This window comes from Diabrotica undecimpunctata, chromosome 6 (assembly GCF_040954645.1).
Source record: "Diabrotica undecimpunctata isolate CICGRU chromosome 6, icDiaUnde3, whole genome shotgun sequence".
NCBI classification, from domain to species: Eukaryota; Metazoa; Arthropoda; class Insecta; order Coleoptera; family Chrysomelidae; genus Diabrotica; species Diabrotica undecimpunctata.
The window spans coordinates 18993089-19012185 of record NC_092808.1 but is presented as its reverse complement, the minus strand read 5'-3'; the positions used below and the strand labels follow the sequence as shown (position 1 = coordinate 19012185).

General features: G+C 32.7%; 1 protein-coding gene across 1 annotated transcript in view; it reads left to right on the top strand.

The window, feature by feature from the left end:
* Bruce (BIR repeat containing ubiquitin-conjugating enzyme) overlaps positions 1 to 19097 on the top strand; it is a 90284-nt gene that overhangs the window by 63826 nt on the left and 7361 nt on the right. Inside the window, exons 22-31 of the mRNA XM_072534390.1 lie at positions 172 to 521; positions 8335 to 9266; positions 10010 to 10399; positions 11525 to 11706; positions 13510 to 13716; positions 13801 to 14016; positions 14076 to 14339; positions 14576 to 14815; positions 16680 to 16866; positions 16923 to 17161. Of these exons, the coding sequence (XP_072390491.1) occupies positions 172 to 521; positions 8335 to 9266; positions 10010 to 10399; positions 11525 to 11706; positions 13510 to 13716; positions 13801 to 14016; positions 14076 to 14339; positions 14576 to 14815; positions 16680 to 16866; positions 16923 to 17161 (3207 nt within the window). The remainder of the gene's footprint in view (positions 1 to 171; positions 522 to 8334; positions 9267 to 10009; positions 10400 to 11524; positions 11707 to 13509; positions 13717 to 13800; positions 14017 to 14075; positions 14340 to 14575; positions 14816 to 16679; positions 16867 to 16922; positions 17162 to 19097) is intronic.

The following is a 19097-nucleotide window of genomic DNA, read 5'->3' as shown; positions in this document are numbered from 1 at the left end:
AGATGGAGCCGTATTTTTCCGTTAAATCATATGTGTTCATTAATTTGTCTTCCGATACTGAACACAAAATACGATAAGATTTATTTAAATGGTTTATAATTTTACAAAAATATAGTTATGATCTCTGTAGTTACTTTAGCAGATTCAATTTTTTATTTAAATTCATTTTAGGTTGGCTTAGATTACTCCATCATTGTTTTACCATGGGATCGAATGCAGACTTGAAACGGCAGATCATCGAATGCGCCTCCGAGGTTCCAAATCTTCTTCCAACCTGTTGCGGTCTACTGTTGGTACCATCGCATATACTTCCGAATTATTTGCCTTGTTTAGAAAAAGTTCTTAGAGAATTAGCACTGTATAGTCCCGAAAACGGTTTCCATACTATAAGAGTTTTGCTAGATAGCCGTTCCGATATAGAACCGTTAATGTTGGCAGACACCATTTGGCAAGAAAGACTGATCAATGTATCTGGATATCAATCCGCTTGTGAATTGCTGTTCCAAATTTGTGAGCATCAGGTAAGATTTTTTATATTGTGTTATTATTTAGCAATCTGGTTGTTTTTTACATACAAAGCCCCAAACCTAACATTATCTTGTTCTTTACTTCTCTTAACCTAAACGAAAATTAGCAATAAATCTTAAAATTTTCACATAAAAGTAACGACAACCGGGATTTTTATAATGTGCATAATCTAAGTTCAGCATGAAAGCCTAAACTACCATAACTTAATGTAATGTAATCTAATCCTGCAATTTCGATTTTTAAAGCAACTGTAACTGGAATATCTAATTTGTAGAGTATTTATCAGACAAACTTACCTACCCTAACATAACCTTGCAATTTTCACTTTTGAATAAGTTTGAACAGGGATATCTAGGAAGTTGTAGAGCCTTATGTTCATCAGCTAAGACATTTACTCCTTTACCTTTGGTTATCTCCTTTATTTCACAACTAATGTCCCTTTCATTATTAAGTGTAATGTTTTAAATTTGAGTTTCGCATAATTTTACCAAAATATTCCCGTTCTTTCTACAGGGTGAGTTTTTAGTGCGACATCGGACGATAATTTCATTATGGTATAGAATATCCAAAAAACTTATTTAGAAAAAATGTAGGCAATGATGTTCTCCATATTTGAAAAATATGTGGAATTCTACAGGGTGATTAATAACTACGTGCTACAGCAAACATACAATTTTTTAAAAGAGACACCCTATATATTATATATTTTTTCAAATTTGTATTCTCGAGTTATTACGAGAATTAATAATAATTAAATTAACACCAACTATATTTCCTTCGATAGCCCTGGCCAGATGAATGAACTTCAACTGCTAGGTGCAAATAATTATCAAAATTTAAATGGTTGCAATAAACAATAAAAAGAAACTTATAGGTTCAGGTAAAACTTACCGCTAATTACCATGGTTTGGTATGAGGGCATTGGTTCACTGTCGAGTTGCGTCTGTCCCTCTTAGCGACTCACGCTCTTGTCTTTTCTTGGGATGCATTTTCCGAGCCCGAGCGGTACTGTAGGGATCGTAGGAATACAGGGAGTAATGTATTGTCATACGTAATACGTCACTAACAACAAATATAAATCATATCAATATGCAATGAATATATCAATAAATGAGATATGGAAATATCATATTTCCTTAATGAAATACAAGATTCCTAAAATTCCTACAAGATAATATGTTTTGTATTATAATATAACATGATTATTTTTATTCAATAAATAACTCACACAGAACAGAAAGCAAAACAATATACAATTGATGTAACAATTTTTTTCTAACCCATTAATTTTTAATAAAACATTTTTAACTGCCGATTCTGAGGCGAAGTTATTAATAAGTAAAAGGCCATTTGTGTCAGTTACAAAGGTAAAATAGAAGGCTTTGAAAAAATGACAGTTTTCATATTCTTAAACCGTAAACGGTAGGCTTTGAAAATGAATTTTACAAATATTACCTTTTTACTCGGTCTGTGTGGCTTCTCTTTATTGTTAAAAATGAATTTTTCTGTAGAAGAGTTAACAGATATGATCTGGGTATTAGGTGAAAGTTCGAGAAATTGCTTACTTGCATCCAGAATATGTCACGAGCGATATCCTGAACGGAGGAAGCCAAACGCAAGAGCTTTTGAAAAGTTATTGGATCGTTTTGTTCGCACTGGGTCAGTTGTATATGAAAAAAATGAGAGAACCAAAACTGTTCTAAGTGAAGAAAAGGAATATGATGTACTGGTAGCTACTACTGAACATACTCACATCAGCACCATAGCACACTACCACCTAGCATTGAAACTTCCGTGTTAAGGAATAAAACAATGATTGGCGCATCACCTAGTGATCGGGCGCATAACTATATATACATGGCGCTAAATTCAAAAGTTTAGTAATATTACCTAGGATTGTGAACTCATTTTAAAGTAAAGGAAAATCGATATAATCCTAAAATAACAAGAAAAATCCTTATCCTATACGATAATAAATATTTTTCGTATACTTTTTGGGTTTTCTTGTTATGTTGTGACTATATTTATTTTCCATTACATTAAAATGCCAAAGTGGTTAAAAAAATTACAGAATAAAATATAGAATAAAATCTTTATTTATAAAAATGTTACAAGAAATGTTATATGTGTTACAAGAAATATTAATAATACAAGCCATGTGTAGTATAATTTAGTTTTCTTAATGTTGTGACAAGAACGGGTCAGTATTTAAATAATTGTTTTGTCATTCTTATCAAGTTTTATGTGAATAAAAGCCTAATTCTGCAAAAGACATTTTACTACAATTTTATTCGCATAAATTTACAATGGGGAAGTACTTTAGACCAGATAAACTAGAGGCTGGTCCAAACTGTCAAACTTCCACCAAAGAATTCAAACATTAGTAAGTATATAACATTCAAGAATTTTTTAGAAAGCAATGAATCTAAAGATAAATCCCTAGAAGGTAAAGATAAGTACATGCTTTTAAAAAATTAATCTACGATTACATAAGCGAAGCAATCAATCTGGAAAACCAATTGCTTTTTTCACACATACCCTCACAGATTCTGAATAAAAACATTATGCAATTGAAAAAAAAGCAAATGAGTTGAAGTATTTAAAAAAATGCAGACATTATCTGGTAGAAAAGCAATTCTAACCAATTACAGATTAAATCACTATTTGGTTTATATAGAATGACGGTATATATCAAATCTAACAAGGAGAACTAGCTTTACTTCACAAGAATTTATTAATTATCTACACTCTAAAGGAATATATTCAAGTAGAACAACACCATATAATCATGAAGAAAATGGTTAAGTCGAAAAATACAATGAGTTATATGGAAATTGGTGAATCTAGCATAGAAAACCAAAAATTTAGAATTCACTTAATGGAAAACTGCTTTACCATGTGCTCTGCACTATATAAGAAGTTTACTGTTGAATTGTTATATTATTGAATCAAGATAATGATGAAGGTCCAAATAACACACTAGAGAATTCCACTACTAAATAAATACCAGATGAGACAGAAAATTTACCTGTTCAAAAACCTGATGATAATGATGAACCAAGATTGGAAAATTCAGATTTTCATTCTAGCTGTAAATCAGCTGGAGCTAAAAATAAACCAAAATAGTTGCAATATTTTGTTCAAAAATAGGGACGGGTGAATGTAGTATAATTTAGTGTTCTAAATGTTGTGACAGGAACTTGTCAGTATTTAAATATTTTTTTTGTAATTCTAATGTCAAATTAAAGCCTAATAAGCAACAGACATCAGACATTGTGAGTTTTTTGTAGTACTTTCATCCTAATGTAATAACACACACTATCAGTGGTCAGTGAAAACTCTTACAGTCTGGCGTTCTACTCACAGAAAGAGAGAACTCAAGGACCCTGCTAAGTTGGAAACAGAACAATTAAATGATTTAGTTCTAGAAAGAAGTTTATATACATTTATACTCATACTATATGTTATATATTTATATGATAATACTTTTATTCTTATAATCAGAATCATAATATGAGTTCCAGAAAAATATTCTGGTTATCAACAAAATTATGATTTTGATTAGATTAGCAAAATATTGCTTCTTGCAAAAAGAAAACCCAAGAATGAGGAATAACCGAATGATAGCAAATAGAAAAAACGAACAAAAAAAAAAGAACAATGGATAAGGTAAATAATTTATTTCTAAGGTATGCTTAAAGTTTTCACCCAGAATGTAAGCTTTGCTAAAACCTGATATAGTAACTTTATTTGCTCAGTATAAACTCCAAACAACAGAGGATAATAATGTTTTTATGCCTGAAATGACAAACACAATTACAATCAACAGATTTTTTCACCAGTATGTCATCTTAAGATCAGACATCCCATCCCTGTCATCAACAGAATAGGAAAGATCCCTGTCAACACATTCAAATTTATTTATTCATAACTCTGAACGCCTTACCGCTGTCTATGTGGATGCAGGCTAATTATACGGGACAAGCCGATTAAGTGTTACAACTTAGTGGTTAAGTACACAGTATTTTAAGATAATAAAATTAAATAATGTGAAATAAAAATATATTATGTACACAAACACATGCATGTACACATACATATATATATATATATATATATATATATATATATATATATATATATATATATATATATATATATAATTAAAGATGTAATGACATTTTAAAACCTATAAACCCAACAGTTAGTTCTATGATTCTAAAATCCAGCACAAACAATAAAGATGGAAAAATAACATAACAAAAATAAAAAAATATGTAAAGTATTACCTAGTTACAATAAAAACATGAAGTATTTTACACAGTTAAGTTTCCAAACTCTATGGTACCAGTAACTCTTCTACTAATATTTATATATTTATTGAGGGACATATTAAATACATTTACATTTAGGTTGTTTAACAAAGATAAGTATCTATTCAGTGGGCTATTAGCACCATAGGTTGTTTTACAAAATGGAACATTAAAAGTACATAGATGAGGCAAACCATGGTATTATAATATGGTACTCTAAGACCAATCTCACTCACAAGAGAGGGACAGATACCTCCTCATACTTAAAGCAGGCAAGCTCATAGACCTCTCCATGATAGTGTAGTCATGATCTGCTAATCTAATCCAACTTTGAAAGGCGCACACCTGTAAAATTTATGCCGAACCCTCTCTAAGGTGATGCTTTTTAAGATAGTTGTTGAACCACCACCTACAAATAATTCAAATACTAAGCTAAGTAAGACTGGTTTTATAATATATAATTTTAGGTTAAATTTATAAACTAATTTTATAGTAAAAGGTCAGATATAATGTGAATAAGAATATAGGTCAGTGGTATAATAGTTCTTACCTGGTCCTGGTAAAAACAAACTTGGAACGGCTGTTCTCGTAATACCGCTATTTCCAACATTGACTATATCTTCCTCTTTAAAATGACTAGCGCATACACGAAAATTGTTATAAATAGTTTCTTTTGCAGCATTCTCTAATTAGGGCTCTTAACAGCATTCACCCATTTATCAAACATATCCATATAATGTCCTGGACTTAAAAAAGTAGTATCAAAGAATATAGACGCTTAAGCGTCTATATTCTTTGGTAGTATCCATGCAATCTGGAACACATCTTTTTTGTTCAGTTCTTCGTCTCTACATTGTTATTCCATGTAATGTGTTCGATTCCATAATAAAAAATCGTCGAAAATTGTACGATTTTGCACTATTTATACAAAAAATTTTAAATTATAAAAAATAAAACAAATACAAATATGGCGCCGTATTTGTCTAAACTCAACTTTGACTTGATCACAGCACACTCACTCCGTGCAGGAACGAGACTAGCAGCGCCACCAAGCGAATGGGCGCCTAATCCGAACATGATTTGACCTTGGCTATCCCTGTTACCAATCTAGGTGTAATTTATCTATGATCAGCACTCGTGAAATTTCACGTCAACATGACATTTCACAAAAATGGAACGGTGAATCGGCATAATTTTCATTATTATGCATCAAGAAATCCCAATTTTTTTAACACTCATAGTCAAACTAGGTGGTCTATAAATGTTTAGGGTGGTATTGATGGCGATTATGTGATTGGCCCACATTTTTTTGACGTTCATGTGAATGGTGTCATATACCTGGATTTTCTAAATAATAATTTGCCAATACTACTGCAAAATGTACCGCTTAATATTCGACAACGAATATGGTTTTTACACGACGGTGCTCCCTTTCACCACACTGCTTCTATTCACAATCATCTAAATAATAACTTTCCTGAGAGGTGGATAGGCAGAGGAGGGCGGACTGTTTGGCCACCGCGATCACCGGAATTCTCCAAAATTAATTTTTTCATGTGGGGCTATATAAAAGACCTTGTATACCAGAAGACTCAAACAAAAAATAGAATAAGAGAAGCTTTTAATAAAATTGACTTAGAAATGTTAAGAAATATGACTCGGTCATTTGAATATCGGTTACAAACTTGTATAGACTTTAAAGGTGGACATTTTGAACATTTACTTTAGACTTATTTCCTTAATATCACATTAATTGTTATATTTATTACATATTATTATGGTTTATATTTTTTGTTAGTTACTTATTAAAATAAAAATAACTTTGTTATAATATCACTTAATACTCAATACTTATTTCTACTTACAAAAATTGAATGTATTCCCGAAATTTGAAGAAAACTAAAAATATCTCGGAAAATAATGAGTTTGTGTATAGGGAATGCCATATAAAAATGAAAGAGTATTATAAATACAATATTTCTAAAAAATAAAATACTGGGTGATCCATTTAAAAACATTGAGAAAATCGTAATTTCGTTTTGTAGTTCACCATGTATACAAATTTTAGTCAATGATTTCAATTAAACTTAATTTAGAAACTACAATATATTGTTTACCTTATTATATAAAATAAATAATTGTTTATGCATTACTTCTTTATATACATGGTGTTGATTTCATAGGGATTTCGAAATAAAAATGGTCATAACTTGTTAAATACTCTGTATAGTAATGCAAAGCCTAATATTATAAGAACAAGAAATATGAGAGGAATATGAATATGAAAAAATATATAGGGTGTCACATTTAAAAAATTGTATGTTTGCAGTACCACTTTAATCACCCTGTAGAATTCCACATATTTTTCATTGCCTACATTTTTTCTAAATAAGTTTTTTGGATATCTTGTACCACAATGGAATTATCTACCGATGTCGCACTAAAAACTCACCCTGTATATACCTTAATACGGGGGTCGGCATAAAACGAAGCATGTTCGTGCTTCAGACAGTTGTGTCCGTGTCATGATAGCACGTGGTCGTCGAGTAGACGCGTTTTCAGAATGAAAACACGTCATGTGTCCGGGACTTCCTTAATGTTTATCAATCGTTAAGTGGCCCGCAAGGTCATGTGATCTGACACCCTGTGATTTCTTCCCGTGTGGCCTTCTCAAGGAACGCGTTTTTACAAGAGGACCACGCACCCCTCCCGACCTCCGAACTGCAATTAAAGAAGAACTTAAAAATCTTCGCGGACAGCTTGACGTGCTTCGCCGGATCTGCCTCTCCGTTGCAGTAAATGTATTGATCAAGATGGGCATTAATTTGAACACTTACAGTATCTCTTTTTCGGACCACTTTTGTAATTTCTTTGAATAAAATCATTTTGACTCTGCATTATTTCTCTTAATGCAAGTTTGTTACCTGACTTACGACGACCTTTTTTATGGCGCATTTAGGAAATAACGAAATTCTGAAGAATTCTTGAGTATTTATAGTTCCTTTCTTAAAAATTTATTCCCCACGTTGAGCGCCAATTTGTAACGAATGAATGCCGTCAGAAGTGGCAACGACTAGAACGAATAGTTTATGTAGTATATGTTATATATTTTTTTGAAAAGAAGATACAGCGTGCAACAAATACAATCTATCACTAGAGTCTGTGACTTTTAACTAAGTTTCACATCCAGTGTCATTCCCAGTGGGCATACCAATTAAAAGACAAGAAAATACGGATTAAGAGAAGATTGATCAATAATAATACAGAAAACATAGTTTTAGAATTCAGCAACAGAAGAACTGAGTTCAGATAATCGGAGTGGGTTTCCGTAAGACCTTTTCCTTTCCGGTTATCTTGATATTTGAACGACATTTGAAACTTAAATGAAATTAATCAGGTCTTTGCCGTGTCACTTGTCATTTTTCTCTCGCCATGAGTTTAGTTTTCTTAACTGTACCAAAACATTTAAATAATGTATACCTTTTATTTCTAGGATCCACATACTTCTTACCGAGTAATAATAATACTAGAGTGGTTAGAAACAACGACAAACGAAGCCATTGCAACAAAGAACACCAGCAATTGTAATGCTGCATATTTTTCCAGTATAGCTTCGATACTATGGGCAGCCAAACAGTCGCAAGTTGAATACGATCTGAAATCGCTTATATCGCTGGACTTATTTAATTCCATCTATACATTAAAAACACAAACAGAATCGAACATAAGCCTTAAATATTCGTTAGACTCACTGTTATGCTCGTTGTGTTACATAATGCCAGAATTCTTCTCCATTTTGTTGGAAAAAATCGGTGTGTTGGTTCCAAATTTGTCGACAGGCCATCAAGCTTCGATAAGCGACGACAGAAAAGATTCAGAGGGCTTAACTGATGATAGTAAGCGTAGCTTCGATGCTAATTCAGAATGGTACGGTCACTTGGTAATCGGCGAACTGTCCAATTTAAATCTAAGCAGGGAAGAATTAGAAACAATAGCACTAGTTAGCAGATCTCCGACTTCTATTCAACAGCTACTGGACTCGGGATTGCCCAAGCTACTTAACAGCGCAATATTAGAATTCTGTCGTAGCGAGAACGAACCGTCTGTACCTATGGCGAAACTAGATAACGTATCAAGCATTCTACAATTCTTCACTGATGTTAGCGATGAGAAAATCATGAGAGATTGGTTGGGATCCGAGGATGGCTCGTCGTTTTGGCTACCTTTATTAAAATTGTTATGTAAAACGCCGACAGCCAAGATATCAAATTTGCAAACCGAAGCTCACGTTCATTTAGAAGAAGTTTGCGTAAAATTCCTTTCTAAATGTTGCTTATGCCACGCTGTTAATCAGGGCAGGTTATCAAAGGTACTTTGTGATGTTATCTATATGCAGCCTAATGGAATATCTGGATTTATGCGCAGGTTTGTATTTTTTATAAACTATTAGTACTAGCTGACCCGGCGAACTTAGAATTAAATAATAATAATAATAACATACGTTTATTCAAATCAATAGTTATTACATTAATTTACAATTTGAGTTTATTTACAATAAAATAAATGTAAAAAAAGTCCTAAAAGCATAAACATGCTTGGAAAAAAACTGACAACAAAGAGACTGGTCTGTAGTTAATCAATCACGTCTTCTTTATTTCCTGTTTTAAACAGAGGTTTGATTTTGCCTAGTTTCAGACATTCTGGAAAACAACTATCCATGCATTAATGAGAAAAGTTAAAGGACTAATAATTTCTTCCTTAATTTGTTTGATGGTTTCTGTTTTGATACCATCCCAGCCAGGAGAATTTTTGTGTTTTAAAGATTGTATTGTATTTACCACTTTTTTTTGGTCAACGAGATACAAGTACATGCTGTCTTCTATCCTATCTATTTCCCCAATCTGGTCGTTACAAATGGGTATTTTTTGTGCATACCTTTGTCCTAATGTACTGTAATGTGTATTAAATTCATTTGCAATTTCTTTTCTTGCAAGGGTTAAGTGGCACTTAACCTTTAAAGTATTTTTAATTAGAAAAACACAGTATTAGAAAACTTAAAAAATATGCATGACATCGGTAAAGTCATTCTCAAGTTATGGCGTGACATAGAAAAATAGGGATTCATTTTTAGATAATAGAATATGAGTATTAATTAGTTTACCTTTTAGGTTAATCTTGCAACTATTGCTTGAAAATGAAAAGATACCAGTAAGCATAGAAGCAGACGAAACGCTTTATAAAAGTTCAAAATTAACCCAGAGCTACATACCCGCTCATCCGGCTTTCAAACAAACATATAACCGCGCTATGCTGTGTTTAAGCACCAACACGACGCTATTAGAAATCTTGGAGCAGCACATATTTTTTAAAATATCGTACAAATCAGATTTGTCAGTTCACAAGAAGAATAATTTCGCTACGCAGAAGGATATCTTCTCGTCTTGGTTTGCTCCCGGTGAGCAAGAAATGAGCATGGCTGCAGGTGTTACCGCCAAAGATAAACGTGCCAAAGATGCGAAGAACCAAGCCACATCGACGCCGCTGTCAAAAAAGAAAAGGTAAGATAAAAGTTGTTTTTTTATATAATTAAGATCTACTACTGTTTAGAGAGTTGTGATTAATATTTTTATTGATACCACAAATGTCAAGTGTCTAATTGAAAATTGAAACAAACTAAAAAATTCAAAAAAGATATTAAACATAATTGCCCCTTTATTGGACGCAGCTCATCGAAAAAACGCTTGGGAGATTGGAGAATCTTTCTTTTTATAGACGAGTCTCGTTTTACGAGATGTTCATCTGATAATCTCTCTTAGAGTTTGCTTCTCTCTTAGAGTAGTTTCAGATATTGTTATGTTAGGGTGATGTGGCCTTATTGCTTATAGTTACATTAGTGAATGTTTGGAAGAACATGTGGTACCTTATATGCATTTTGTAGGTGAAAATTTTCTCCTGTTGCAGGATAATACTCGTCCTCACTAGCCAGGTTAACTTTGCAGTACTTTACAGATGTTGGTATTCAGGTAATAGCCTAACCTCCTGGAAGTTCAGACCTTAACCCCATTGAGCATTTATAAGACAACTTGGGAAAGGTAGTTAGGAAAATTATGGCGAGTTTGAAATAGCATTAGAACAGGCGCTGGTAAACAAGTCAAATGGGAACAAATACAGCAAGACAAGATAGCTGCTTTGGTCCAGTCTATGCCAGAAAGAAGGAGAGCTGTTATTCGAGCTCGAGGAGGAAATACTTGATTTTAATATCCATATCAAATTTGAAAAATATATTCATCATCACCATTATTGGCTGTACAACCCATAGTGGGTCTTGGCCTAGTCCATGATCAGCTTCCATTCCTTCCTATTCCTATATATAGTTCGGCGACTTCTCGTTAATTCTCTCTATGTGTTCTAGTCAGCGTGATAGACCTAGTCATATCAGTTAAATATGTTTAGACCGGATAAGCCACAATGAATTGTAATGAAAATTACATTTTATTCCTGTTATTTGACATTTTTCACTCCGGAAATCGTTTACAAAAAAGATTATTTTATGCTGTTATTCCAATCAAGTTGTTTAAGAGTTATCTTGCTAATAACCAGGAAACGGCCAATTCAATTGGTATTTGTAGAGTTTCTGATATTTCGAAAAAAAGTACTATAATAATTAAATATTTCTTTTTCAGGTATGCTTCGAATTCAACCAGCGCAACAGACGTAATCGAGGGAAGGCTCATAAAGTGCGAGTCATTTTCTGACCAACCATTGCCGCTCACGGTGAGTCTGGGACAACTTTTAAGACTGATAGAGTCTAACGGAAATACCGCAGATTGGCCTTATGTACATCTTAAGATCTATCAATGTAAAAGTAAGTAATTCTTAAAAAGTTTATATTAGAAAAATAAGGAGAATGTATTTTATGACTGTTAACAATCTCTCTATATGACTCTTTAATATATTAATACATTTAATTTGAGGAGCTTCTCTTTCTTTCTTGGGTTCTCATGGTCGACAATATTTACATAGATTCAGAAGTTTTGTCACACTTAGATCTCGCGCCGCATATTACTAGGACTCACAGGCAAGGCAAGATCCTTAAGCAAACTTAACACGACCGTTAATGGAATCAAAAAGAGCTCGATAACGTGTAGTCCATTTGTAATCATAGTCCAGTCATCAGAGAGTTGACCCCTAAAAATCATATGAACTAGCTCCCGCTGACTGACTGACCCACCTCGCAGGGGTCTAAAAACGCAATATATATATATATATATATATATATATATATATATATATATATATATATATATATATGTATATATAGTACTTGTAAGGGAGAAATAATAAAAATACCTTATGCCTTACGGTTTTGAAGATTCATCTGTTTAAGACCGATTTGGGGGTAGACAGAGAGAATCCATGACTCGGTTTGTCTCCGCCCGTTCCTTGTGCATTTTTATTTGTAGACCAGAAATCAAGCAAACTCTGGACAATACAATCTAAGTAGTTTGTACTTGATGAGGAAAACTATCAGACGACCCATATTATGATAATAACGTTTTTACAGTGATGTCTTAACTAGAACAAAAAATTCAACAGAAACCCATGACTAAGCGAATTCAAAACTCGGGTAGAGCGAGGCAGAAGTCAAAATTAATTCGTCACAAACGAAGCTCGTAGGTAAAATAGAAGAAGTAGTAGCTTGCACAGCATGTATGATATATTAGGTTTTGAGGTGTTAATTAAAACTTTTGTTTTTGCCTCGGCATAAGGTATTCCAAAGACAAAATAAGGAATCAAGACTTAAGGAAAAGAACAGGTATCAGTGATGTCGTCGAACGTATAGCCAAGCTGAAATGGAATTGGGCAGTTCACATAGCGAGACTGAAAGACACAAGATGGACCAGAAAACTAATTGACTGGCGCCCACGAGAAGACAAACGCAGCAGAGGACGACCATCAACATGCTGGATAGACGACATTAGACGAATATCCAAGAAATGACAACAAGAAGCACAGAACCGTGAAGAGTGGCGAAAAATGGGAGAGACCTATGTCCAGCAGTGGACAGAAGAGGTTGCATGATGATGATGATGATGATGATGATAAGGTATTCCATGGAATACCTTGACTTGTTGAACTGCATCTTTTTGTTTGGATATTGGACAATATTTTGAAGGTGCCGAGTCATGCCTGACATGCCCTGTAACATTCATATGGTTGGCCGGTTTGCAAGCGATTTTGAAAAATACAGACTTGTTTCATTGAAGAGTGCCCAAGACGTTGATGCCTATTATATCTCAGAAGCTCTGATTTGAAGGTTTTAAATGGCTACTTGAATATTTTTTGGTAGAATGGGTATGTTAAAATTTAGATCTCAGAATACCATCTCTTCTAGTTTTGCTTATTTTTACTTCCATAGCTCCGTTTTATTTTGACTCATTATTTGTTTTGTACAAATTCGATCTCTGCAATTTATAAAACCTTTTTCTTTGTTGATACATGAATGGAAGATAACACTAACTTTATTATATAAAAACCTTTCAAAAGACCTTATCAATCTTTCATTAGTCCTTGTTTAGTCAGATTGATTTTGAGTCTTTAATTCTTCTTTTTGCCCTCATAGGAAGTTATTGGTTACATTTTGATTATATTTTATTTTTGTTTTCAGATAACGATGATAAATGTAATAGCGAAGCTAATTCTTCTGTATTCCAACAACCACCAATTTGTAGTGCCTTACAAGTGTTTAGTTCGATGGGCGGCCTCGCGTTGCTTGCTCAACATCTTCCCACCGTTTATCCAGAAGCAATTAGATCAGCTATTTTAGAAAAATCTCCACCGGATTCTTCCGATTCGGAGTGGATAAAAGTAGATGGTAAGTAAAGTCGCTGTTTCTTTTTGACACTTACCTGAGTAATTAATTTTATAAATTTCGAAACAAACCAATATCTTATTTTAGAATCTGATGATGTATGTGAAGAAATTTGGGAAGATACTATCGGGACCAACTCGCCTTCTAAATCTTCAGTTATAATCTCTCATGTGCCACCTCATTCGTTAACTGCTTTCGGACTGTTCCTGAGGTTGCCGGGATACGCTGAAGTTCTACTTAAAGATATGAAAAAAGCGTTATATCTCCTCAGGTTGACTTTAGGGGTAACAGACGACGGAGAAGGTAAGTACAAAAGTTGTTTGAGGTGGATGGTGCTCTAAAGGCAGAATGATTGGTTTTAGGTGGCGATATTTTCAATTCTCCTATATCCGATTCATTACCAACGTTACCTTTTGAAGTTTTGAAAAAGTTGTATGATGGCACTCCTCTCAGTACCGACGATGGAAGGCTATTGAGAAGAATAAGTATTAATATAGGCGTAGTTCATTTACTATTAGCCTGTATAGGAATATTTTCTCATCAGTCTAGTAATATCAATGGTACTGATAAGGACAGCCAGCTCTTAAAACTGAAGGAGGATAAATCACAGTTATATTGGGCGAAAGGTGAGTTTGTAGTTCAAATATTGATATTTTTAAAATCTGCCATTAGATAAAAACAGTTAAAATACGATTCTGACCTGGCAGCTAACCAGTAAAATAAGAAAACACCTGCTCTTAGTTGAGTGCATTTTTCAAAAGTTTAAAAATTATCAAAGGGTGTTGGTGAAGTTCCTGAGTGGGAGTTCTAACATTGGAAACTATTGTTTTTTTTAACATTGGCAACTTGTTTTTTATTTCAGGTACTGGTTTTGGAACAGGCTCCACCCAACAGAGTTGGAACGTGGAGCAAGCGTTGCTGAAACAAAAAAGTGAAGAGGAACATGTTACTGTACTTCTGCAAGTTTTGGCGAGTTATATCAATCCAAACGATGATGCGGAAGATGAGCTAACTGAAAATGTTCTTCCTCGAGCTTTTTATGAATTACTGATACAAAGTGCTCTGCTGCCAGCCATAAGCTCGTATTTAAGGAATGATTCAGGTAAAATTGTCAAACTTATTTTTTTGGGCAGAGAACTCTCATATAAACCGAACTGGATCTTTTGACATCAGACCATTCTGTACCGCTAGTTCATTCTTAGTACATTTTAGTGCTCTCGTTAATTTTGTATATAAATATTTTTTTGTAGGGCTTTCTACCCACTTTATAATGCTCTAAATAATACAGATTCTATATTTCAATGCATATTTTTTATATATTTTTTTAATTCATTTATTTATTCATTTATTTAGGAACAACAAAATTTTCAATAGAATTAAAAATTAAATTTTTAAAATAATAAACGTTATGTATGAAAGGGCCGGTCTTTTCACCTCCAGATAAATATTGTCCTATCTGTAAGATAAATGTAAAATTTATTTCTGAACACACCAATATTTTATTAATTGTCAAAGAAATCACAATAATGATTCTTCTTAGGTTTTTCTATAACAGTAAAATACTATATAAGGTTAGCTCAAACATCTTCAACTTCAAAAAGTTTAGTAATGTCTTCATTTAGCAATTAATCTTCAAAATTGTGTTAATTTTGATCTCTCGCTAGGTTATACTCGTAGAATGTTGCTGTAGATTAGAACGGTTGAATCTTTTCAACCTTACAGCCACTTCCACTGGATGAAATAGTACCTAAACCTTCTCTTTCATATATAAAAAGTTATGTTGCATATCTGGTTCTAATATGAAATTCGTTATAGAAATTGGATTGTTTAGTGGACTTCTTAAAAATGGCTTTACTTTATAATCAGAATCTCCTTGTAAGAGCCCCTTTCTATTATCTCTATTTAAACGTCTTATCAAGAACACAGAATTATTTATTCCTACCTGGTAGGTACCTAGAAAAACATATCCAAGAAGTATCACGAAATTGTCAGAATTTAAAATAAATATTCCATATATTATATAGTAGATTTATTGAAAATAATTTTGGTTAATTAATCCATTTTTAATTATCAAGATTATGAAAATATTGAATCCCTAAACTAAGTAAATCAGAATATGTATACACCTACTTTTATAATCATTTATTAACAACTATTTACAATGTTTTCTCAGAATATAGATCACTGTATAGATTATAGATTACAAAAATTAAAATGTTCAATTCTGCATCAAATATTATATTCTCGCACGAAGTTTATAAACACTAATCATCATACTGATCATACTCGCCGATTTCATTAAATCTTTTAATATCCATGTCTCTAACCTACAATAAACAACAATATTTAGGTTATATTTTTGATTTCGCGGTAATCTACAACATAATAACGAACTACAAATACAATTTATTTTCCAGATAACTTTGAAGATTGACTCATAGGTTGAAATGTCAGTAGTTCAGATTTCTTTGTTCAGATGGCGTTAGGATTTTAAATCTAAACTAACATAAAGCTTTAAATTATTTTGTATTAAATTCTACCCTAAAAATATTATTAAAATTAATTATTAATTATATTAATATGTAATTAATACAGTATTATTAATTAAACTATCGTTTCAAGAACAAAATATGAATGAAATGTCAAATGGTGGTAGTTCAGATTTCTTTCCTAGATCGCGTCGTTAGTTTACTGCACAAACGGTGTGACTTGTCATCATAGCCTTTTATATAGATAGATACACCTGCCCATTCTATTTAGGTAGGATAAAAAAATTTGGAGCCCTAAGTTGTGCAAATTGATTACATCAGGTGCATATGAATGAAATTAGACATGACAAAAGCATCGGCAAAATAATTTATGATTTGAAATCCTCTAGGTCTATAATATTCAATTTTTTCTGTAGAACAACTAACAACAAATCTAATATCAAATATGTCTTATTAAAGCATCAATTTCTTCTTTAGTTTTAGATATGGCTCGACACATTCCTCTTTATAAAGGGGTTCTTCAGTTGCTGCGAGCGGTTGCTGTCAGTTCACAGCTAGTTAGTTTGCTGTTACCTCAAAAGAATAGCAAGAATAACGACCCCTCGGTTAGTTCCTTATTAAAAAATATGAAGAGTTGTGTAGATACTTATGCTTCTAAATTAAGGTAAAGTTTAAATAAAAAATGGATGATGAATCGATTTATAGATTGTACTTTTGTAGGTTAAATACTAAAAGTAAATCGAAAAATAAACTGGGCGAGCAATTGGAAGAATTGGAGCAGGGTGAGGGTTTAGCCACGTTGATGCCAGATATACAGAACACTGCAAATTTGGTATCAAGGGTTACAAGCGGTCTAGTAGACTCTGAGAGTTCGAATGATAGTGAGAATTCTATTGATAAGGAAATTATAGTTTCTATAGAAGAACAGTATTTGACGATAATGAAGAAATTACAATTTTGTAAGTATTCCATCTATTATTAATAAATTATATTAGATAAAGTACATACATTGTTATAAACTCGGTTCACTATTCCCAGTCCGAACTGTCTAGTGAATTTAGTAATTATTTTTTTGCGAAGGTAGTTACTTTTTGACAGACTAAAAGTGGCTGGAAATTACTATACAACCAAGCACACGTACTCATAGCCAATATTAATAGTAAACAAACTAAATAGTAAATAAAATAGAACTTTGCGAATTACTGACAATCAATATTTATTTATCTGCACCATATAATAAATAGTTATGTTAAATTATAACAACTAAATATATATTTTTTAAATATATACTACCCAAAATTTGATCGGTTTAGTATACACTTCGACTATTTAGAATAATTCTTCTTTTTTTAAAGAAAGAAGTCTGTAATAGTAGGATACTTCAGCTATTAATACTGAGAAGTAGGAATTGTTGTGTTGTAGGTTTCCGACAATGCATCTGTCAAAATATGCCCCAGCTAAGCGAATTGAGTTTAGTACTATTTAAACAAATGATATTTTCATCGCCGATCTGATTCAAACAAAACATTGAGAAAGTCACTTCTAATAAGAAATACAGAGAACCTCTGACTAAAATAAAAATTATTATTTATTTAAAAAAATATTTTTTTATTTAGTTCCTTCAACTATCTAACTTTATAATGCTTTAAAAATGACACCACTTTCACCTATACAAATTCCTAAAGAATTTGTATAGCTGAATGTGTTCCATATGGTGTGTGTGTTCCATATGGTGTGTATGAATGTGTGAATCCATATGGATGTTTTTTAAAATGACTACTTTCATCAATCCCAAAACTTTGGTACTCTTTAGTCTGAGTTCTTTCAATATTGTTCTGAAGCTGTTTTCTTGTGGCATCTTAATGCAATTTGCTAGTCGTATTGGGAATTTTACTTTAAATAATTATATTTTTGATGTTTCGATTTCCAATTCAGAAATAATTCTGAAAACTTCTTCTTCGTATTTTAGGCCTTAGGCCTGTGGTTTCCGGTCTGATTTAGCAGTATTTGCGATGTCGACTGCGAGCTATCTTTCTCTTGTCTGCCTTGTGGTCTTTTACCTTCTGGTTTTCCATCTGTTACTATTCTGGCAAGTCTCTTTCATCCCATTCCGTTAATGTGTTGGTTCCATTCTCGTCTTCTTTGGCGTCCCCATCTGATGATACCATGTACTTTACACATGTATCTGATTTGTGTAGTAGGGATTCTTTCAGTGCTAGTTTCTTCATCGTGTTTCCATCATTGTTTCAATCCCAGTTTTTCTTACAGTTTCTTTACATACCGTAGAAACATTTTCCATATTCGATTGCCGGGTGGTTTTAGTGATACGAGTGGTTTGTTATTTTCAATGTTCCATTTTTACATATAATCCCAGTTATTTGTCTTCACACCAGTATTTTTTGTGGTGTTGGTGATTTTCGCCATGTTTTCTAATTCATTATTGTTACCTCCTGGTGATCTCCCAGTATATGATTTTCCTCTAGGTCTTACTTGAGGCGCATTAGAACTCACAGTTTTACTTTGTTCTATATTTATATCTTAAGCTGTCTACAGTATATGTTTTATCGTCTATGTTTAGCTTATTATAATTTAGCAATATTTTCTGACCCTTTTCTTGTGCTTCCTTTAACTATTGAGTAACCTTCACTTAAGTAAATGTTCGCTCCTTTTAGTTTTTTCGATTGCTTCACTATTTTTGTTCTTTTGGTACCGCTTTTTAAGTTCCAGTAGTATAGGTCTCGTACTATTCACTTGGAGCTCGTCTTCTGTCTCGGCGATTAATGCGGCGTCGTCTGCATAACATAATATTTGGATTTCTTTGTTTCCCATTCTGTAACCATGACCTTTACGTACTGCTTGTATTATTTCGTCCATTATTATATTAAAGAGAAGTGG